The following is a 7,500-nucleotide window of genomic DNA, read 5'->3' as shown; positions in this document are numbered from 1 at the left end:
GAGGATGGCGAAAACGAAAGTACAGTTAGAAAGTGGAGGATGGCGAAAACGAAAGTACAGTTAGAAAGTGGAGGATGGCGAAAACGAAAGTACAGTTAGAAAGTGGAGGATGGCGAAAACGAAGTACAATGAACAGATGAAAGACGAGGACGAAGCACAGTAAGAGGTGGGAAGGACGAAAGCAAGGTGAAGTAGGTAGGCGAAGGAGGATTAGAACAAACTATAGCGGGTGGAGGAGGACGAAACAATAAATAGAGGAAAAAGGACCAGGACGAAGGTCCGGAGACGGAGGAAGATGAGGACGAGAACGTAGTACAGGAGGTGGAGGAGGCATGATCGGTGGAAGAGGATGAGAATGAGCAAGAGGGGCAAAAGATAAAAATGAAGAAAAAATAAAGAGGCGACCAAATGGAGAGAATAGTAAAACGTCGAAGGGAAAAAATACAAGTGAATAAAGAGATATTTGAAGTCACGAAAACACAAGAGCCCTCACCTTCTGTCGGATTTCAGACGTCAGTTCCTCAGACGCGGTGAAGAGGTAGCGATGCGCCCTTTCCAGTCGGCTGACGGTGGGCAACCCCGCAGCGTGGCAAATGCTGACGGCGTTTGTGCTCCAGGCCGTTGTGAAACTCAACCTAAGAAAACAAGAGGTGATTATCAAGAATCTAACAATCCATGTGAAAAAATGCTCTCTCTTACTCTGAATATAAACTTTAAACTACAAAAATAGACTACACAATACTCCAGAACTTGAACAGACAAAATTTTGCATTCCGAAAAAGATTAAATCCACCTGCCAAAGTCCCTGAAAATACCTCGGTCCGATTTCCACAATGGTCTGTTTTGACGGTGCGTCGACGGCCAGCTGGGAGCGTTGGTGGAGGTCCATGCCCTTTGCCCAGTGGTCGCCCAAAATGCCCCAGAGACGACACGCCCCTTCTTTGCCCAAGACGCCTTCCAGGTCATCTGAACTACTCGGTGAAGATCTGGGAATAAGAGGTATGTCACTTTTTCAGTAAAGGTTATTCGAGTTGTACATGTATAGGTAATAATGTGTAATACAGATGAAAATGGAACAAAATAGTTATTCATCTGCTTAAAATTAAAACAGTTTGTTTACCTATTTTACAGTATCATTATGATCATCATCATCATCAATGCTGTTATTAATAATATCAACATTTTTTTCACTTTTTACAACGCTATTGCCATGTACCGTTCCACTCACTTCTTCGCCTGAATGTAGTAGCAACACTCTCGCTGAAGCCTTGCAACACTGGGACACGTCTGTTGGACTCGTTGAAGCAAGACCCTGGTGGCTTCACCCTCGTGGCCCGCCCCTCGGTAAAGCTTCAGTACAGGCATCTTTCCTCCTCAACCTGAATCGGGATTACAGTGGGTTAGAGGGAGGTCCTGGGGAGGAGGGGGGCAGAGGGAGGTCCTGGGGTGGAGGGGGGCAGAGGGAGGTCCTGGGGTGGAGGGGGGCAGAGGGAGGTCCTGGGGTGGAGGGGAGCAGAGGGAGGTCCTGGGGAGGAGGGGGGCAGAGGGAGGTCCTGGGGAGGAGGGGGGCAGAGGGAGGTCCTGGGGAGGAGGGGGGCAGAGGGAGGTCCTGGGGAGGAGGGGGGCAGAGGGAGGTCCTGGGGAGGAGGGGGGCAGAGGGAGGTCCTGGGGAGGAGGGGGGCAGAGGGAGGTCCTGGGGAGGAGGGGGGCAGAGGGAGGTCCTGGGGAGGAGGGGGGCAGAGGGAGGTCCTGGGGAGGAGGGGGGCAGAGGGAGGTCCTGGGGAGGAGGGGGGCAGAGGGAGGTCCTGGGGAGGAGGGGGGCAGAGGGAGGTCCTGGGGAGGAGGGGGGCAGAGGGAGGTCCTGGGGAGGAGGGGGGCAGAGGGAGGTCCTGGGGAGGAGGGGGGCAGAGGGAGGTCCTGGGGAGGAGGGGGGCAGAGGGAGGTCCTGGGGAGGAGGGGGGCAGAGGGAGGTCCTGGGGAGGAGGGGGGCAGAGGGAGGTCCTGGGGAGGAGGGGGGCAGAGGGAGGTCCTGGGGAGGAGGGGGGCAGAGGGAGGTCCTGGGGAGGAGGGGGGCAGAGGGAGGTCCTGGGGAGGAGGGGGGCAGAGGGAGGTCCTGGGGAGGAGGGGGGCAGAGGGAGGTCCTGGGGAGGAGGGGGGCAGAGGGAGGTCCTGGGGAGGAGGGGGGCAGAGGGAGGTCCTGGGGAGGAGGGGGGCAGAGGGAGGTCCTGGGGAGGAGGGGGGCAGAGGGAGGTCCTGGGGAGGAGGGGGGCAGAGGGCGGTCCTGGGGAGGAGGGGGGCAGAGGGCGGTCCTGGGGAGGAGGGGGGCAGAGGGCGGTCCTGGGGAGGAGGGGGGCAGAGGGAGGTCCTGGGGAGGAGGGGGGCAGAGGGAGGTCTTGGGGAGGAGGGGGGCAGAGGGAGGTCCTGGGGAGGAGGGGGGCAGAGGGAGGTCCTGGGGAGGAGGGGGGCAGAGGGAGGTCCTGGGGAGGAGGGGGGCAGAGGGAGGTCCTGGGGAGGAGGGGGGCAGAGGGAGGTCCTGGGGAGGAGGGGGGCAGAGGGAGGTCCTGGGGAGGAGGGGGGCAGAGGGAGGTCCTGGGGAGGAGGGGGGCAGAGGGAGGTCCTGGGGAGGAGGGGGGCAGAGGGAGGTCCTGGGGAGGAGGGGGGCAGAGGGAGGTCCTGGGGAGGAGGGGGGCAGAGGGAGGTCCTGGGGAGGAGGGGGGCAGAGGGAGGTCCTGGGGAGGAGGGGGGCAGAGGGAGGTCCTGGGGAGGAGGGGGGCAGAGGGAGGTCCTGGGGAGGAGGGGGGCAGAGGGAGGTCCTGGGGAGGAGGGGGGCAGAGGGAGGTCCTGGGGAGGAGGGGGGCAGAGGGAGGTCCTGGGGAGGAGGGGGGCAGAGGGAGGTCCTGGGGAGGAGGGGGGCAGAGGGAGGTCCTGGGGAGGAGGGGGGCAGAGGGAGGTCCTGGGGAGGAGGGGGGCAGAGGGAGGTCCTGGGGAGGAGGGGGGCAGAGGGAGGTCCTGGGGAGGAGGGGGGCAGAGGGAGGTCCTGGGGAGGAGGGGGGGCAGAGGGAGGTACTGGAGTGGAGGGGGGCAGAGGGAGGTACTGGAGTGGAGGGGGGCAGAGGGAGGTACTGGAGTGGAGGGGGGCAGAGGGAGGTACTGGAGTGGAGGGGGACAGAGGGAGGTACTGGGGTCGAGGGAGGCAGAGGGAGGTACTGGGGAGGAGGGGGGCAGAGGGAGGTACTGGGGAGGAGGGGGGCAGAGGGAGGTCCTGGGGAGGAGGGGGGCAGAGGGAGGTCCTGGGGAGGAGGGGGGCAGAGGGAGGTCCTGGGGAGGAGGGGGGCAGAGGGAGGTCCTGGGGAGGAGGGGGGCAGAGGGAGGTCCTGGGGAGGAGGGGGGCAGAGGGAGATACTGGGGAGGAGGGGGGCAGAGGGAGATACTGGGGAGGAGGGGGGCAGAGGGAGATACTGGGGAGGAGGGGGGCAGAGGGAGATACTGGGGAGGAGGGGGGCAGAGGGAGGTACTGGGGTGGAGGGAGGCAGAGGGAGGTACTGGGGTGGAGGGGGGCAGAGGGAGGTACTGGGGTGGAGGGAGGCAGAGGGAGGTACTGGGGAGGAGGGGGGCAGAGGGAGATACTGGGGAGGGGGGGGGGGCAGAGGGAGATACTGGGGAGGAGGGGGGCAGAGGGAGGTACTGGGGAGGAGGGAGGCGGAGGGAGGTACTGGGGAGGAGGGGGGCAGAGGGAGGACCTGGGGAGGAGGGGGGCAGAGGGAGGACCTGGGGAGGAGGGGGGCAGAGGGAGGTCCTGGGGAGGAGGGGGGCAGAGGGAGGTCCTGGGGAGGAGGGGGGCAGAGGGAGGTCCTGGGGAGGAGGGGGGCAGAGGGAGGTCCTGGGGAGGAGGGGGGCAGAGGGAGGTCCTGGGGAGGAGGGGGGCAGAGGGAGGTCCTGGGGAGGAGGGGGGCAGAGGGAGGTCCTGGGGAGGAGGGGGGCAGAGGGAGGTCCTGGGGAGGAGGGGGGCAGAGGGAGGTCCTGGGGAGGAGGGGGGCAGATGGAGGTCCTGGGGAGGAGGGGGGCAGAGGGAGGTCCTGGGGAGGAGGGGGGCAGAGGGAGGTCCTGGGGAGGAGGGGGGCAGAGGGAGGTCCTGGGGAGGAGGGGGGCAGAGGGAGGACCTGGGGAGGAGGGGGGCAGAGGGAGGTCCTGGGGAGGAGGGGGGCAGATGGAGGTCCTGGGGAGGAGGGGGGCAGATGGAGGTCCTGGGGAGGAGGGGGGCAGAGGGAGGTCCTGGGGAGGAGGGGGGCAGAGGGAGGTCGTGGGGTGGAGGGGAGCAGAGGGAGGTACTGGGGTGGAGGGGGGCAGAGGGAGGTACTGGGGTGGAGGGGGGCAGAGGGAGGTACTGGAGTGGAGGGGGGCAGAGGGAGGTACTGGGGTGGAGGGAGGCAGAGGGAGGTACTGGGGAGGAGGGGGGCAGAGGGAGGTACTGGGGAGGAGGGGGGCAGAGGGAGGTACTGGGGAGGAGGGGGGCAGAGGGAGGTACTGGGGAGGAGGGGGGCAGAGGGAGGTACTGGGGAGGAGGGGGGCAGAGGGAGGTACTGGGGAGGAGGGGGGCAGAGGGAGGTACTGGGGAGGAGGGGGGCAGAGGGAGGTACTGGGGAGGAGGGGGGCAGAGGGAGGTACTGGGGAGGAGGGGGGCAGAGGGAGGTACTGGGGAGGGGGGGGCAGAGGGAGGTACTGGGGAGGGGGGGGGCAGAGGGAGATACTAGGGAGGGGGGGGGGCAGAGGGAGATACTGGGGAGGGGGTAGGAGGGAGGTAATAGGGAGTTACAGTGGGTTAGAGGGAGGTACTGGGGGGGGGGGGTACTGGGGGTGGTGGTACTGGGGAGGGGTTAGAGGGAGGTAATAGGGAGTTACAGTGGGTTAGAGGGAGGTACTGGGGGGTGGTGGTACTGGGGGGGGGGGTACTGGGGAGGGGTTAGAGGGAGGTAATAGGGAGTTACAGTGGGTTAATACAACAGGTTACAGCAGGTTAGTGGGTTAATATAGAGTTACTGCGTGTTACAGTGGGCTTATACAGCGTGTTGCATTATGTTAATACAACGGGTCACAGCAAGTAAAATGGACAGCTACGTGCGCGCACACAAAAACAGACGCACACACATCCATATATACACACACACAGCACCACAGACACAGTTAAGTGACTAAGAACAGTGATACCGATGCTGTTCCCCGAGGCAAAGCGCCTTTCAAAAATAATTTACGTAGATCTCGCAGTGGCATGTTGTATTATTAATAATTTTTGATCTGATGATGCGTTTAGATCTTGTTGCATAATTCAAGTCTGTTTTCAATTAAGCCTTTAATGTTTTATAATACAGGCGGTTCTGAAATAACAGAACGGTTTAACAAATCGCTTTGAATTCCACATGTATTTTGATGAAATAAACATTACTTTTGGGATAGCTCTATTCCAAGTTAAATGTGCACATTCCAAGTAATCCCTCTTATAACACTTGTCGTTTGTAACCCACAGGGAGTTTCCATGTACACGAGTGAGGATTTCCGTGTGTAACTCGCGGCAAAACCCACCCTACTACCTACGACCTCGAGGCAAAACCCACCCTACTACCTAAGACCTGAAGGCAAAACCCACCCTACTACCTACGACCTCGAGGCAAAACCCACCCTACTACCAACGACCTCGAGGCAAAACCCACCCTACTACCTACGACCTGGAAGCAAAACCCACCCTACTACCTACGACCTCGAGGCAAAACCCACCCTACTACCTACGACCTCGAGGCAAAACCCACCCTACTACCTACGCCCTCCAGGCAAAACCCACCCTACTACCTACGACCTCGAGGCAAAACCCACCCTACTACCTACGACCTCGAGGCAAAACCCACCCTACTACCAACGACCTCGAGGCAAAACCCACCCTACTACCTACGACCTGGAAGCAAAACCCACCCTACTACCTACGACCTGGAAGCAAAACCCACCCTACTACCTACGACCTCAAGGAAAAAACTCACCCTTCTACCTACGACCTCGAGGCAAAACCCACCCTACTACCTACGACCTCGAGGCAAAACCCACCCTACTACCTACGACCTCGAGGCAAAACCCACCCTACTACCTACGACCTCGAGGCAAAACCCACCCTACTACCTACGACCTCGAGGCAAAACCCACCCTACTACCTACGACCTGGAGGCAAAACCCACCCTACTACCTACGACCTGGAGGCAAAACCCACCCTCCTACCTACGACCTGGAGGCAAAACCCACCCTACTACCTACGCCCTCGAGGCAAAACCCACCCTACTACCTACGCCCTCGAGGCAAAACCCACCCTACTACCTACGCCCTCGAGGCAAAACCCACCCTACTACCTACGCCCTCGAGGCAAAACCCACCCTACTACCTACGCCCTCGAGGCAAAACCCACCCTACTACCTACGCCCTCGAGGCAAAACCCACCCTACTACCTACGCCCTCGAGGCAAAACCCACCCTACTACCTACGCCCTCGAGGCAAAACACACCCTACTACCTACGCCCTCGAGGCAAAACACACCCTACTACCTACGACCTCGAGGCAAAACACACCCTACTACCTACGACCTGGAGGCAAAACCCACCCTACTACCTACGCCCTCCAGGCAAAACCCACCCTACTACCTACGACCTCCAGGCAAAACCCACCCTACTACCTACGACCTCGAGGCAAAACCCACCCTACTACCTACGACCTCCAGGCAAAACCCACCCTACTACCTACGACCTGCAGGCAAAACCCACCCTACTACCTACGACCTCCAGGCAAAACCCACCCTACTACCTACGACCTCGAGGCAAAACCCACCCTACTACCTACGACCTCGAGGCAAAACCCACCCTACTACCTACGACCTCGAGGCAAATCCCACCCTACTACCTACGACCTCGAGGCAAAACCCACCCTACTACCTACGACCTCGAGGCAAAACCCACCCTACTACCTACGACCTCGAGGCAAAACCCACCCTACTACCTACGACCTCGAGGCAAAACCCACCCTACTACCTACGACCTCGAGGCAAAACCCACCCTACTACCTACGACCTCCAGGCAAAACCCACCCTACTACCTACGCCCTCCAGGCAAAACCCACCCTACTACCTACGACCTCCAGGCAAAACCCACCCTACTACCTACGACCTCGAGGCAAAATCCACCCTACTACCTACGTCCTCGAGGAAAAACCCACCCTACTACCTACGACCTCGAGGCAAAACCCACCCTACTACCTACGACCTCGAGGCAAAACCCACCCTACTACCTACGACCTCGAGGCAAAACCCACCCTACTACCCACGGCCTCGAGGCAAAACCACCCTACTACCTACGACCTCGAGGCAAAACCCACCCTACTACCTACGACCTCGAGGCAAAACCACCCTACTACCTACGACCTCGAGGCAAAACCCACCCTACTACCTACGACCTCGAGGCAAAACCCACCCTA

The 7,500-nt window shown here is 60.6% G+C and overlaps 1 protein-coding gene across 5 annotated transcripts in view; it reads right to left on the bottom strand.

Moving 5' to 3' along the window:
- Pfas (phosphoribosylformylglycinamidine synthase) overlaps window positions 1-7,500 on the bottom strand; it is a 43,524-nt gene that overhangs the window by 26,407 nt on the left and 9,617 nt on the right. For all 5 annotated transcript variants that reach the window (XM_070132969.1, XM_070132973.1, XM_070132972.1 and 2 more), the window contains exons 2-4: window positions 1,229-1,379; window positions 816-986; window positions 494-635 (exon numbers count right to left, since the gene is read on the bottom strand). In XM_070132969.1, the coding sequence (XP_069989070.1) occupies window positions 494-635; window positions 816-986; window positions 1,229-1,365 (450 nt within the window). In that variant the 5' untranslated portion in view covers window positions 1,366-1,379. The remainder of the gene's footprint in view (window positions 1-493; window positions 636-815; window positions 987-1,228; window positions 1,380-7,500) is intronic.

Source organism: Penaeus vannamei, chromosome 18 (assembly GCF_042767895.1).
Source record: "Penaeus vannamei isolate JL-2024 chromosome 18, ASM4276789v1, whole genome shotgun sequence".
Taxonomy (NCBI): Eukaryota; Metazoa; Arthropoda; class Malacostraca; order Decapoda; family Penaeidae; genus Penaeus; species Penaeus vannamei.
Note: the sequence above shows the minus strand (reverse complement) of the source record. Positions and strands in the feature narration are given on the sequence as shown.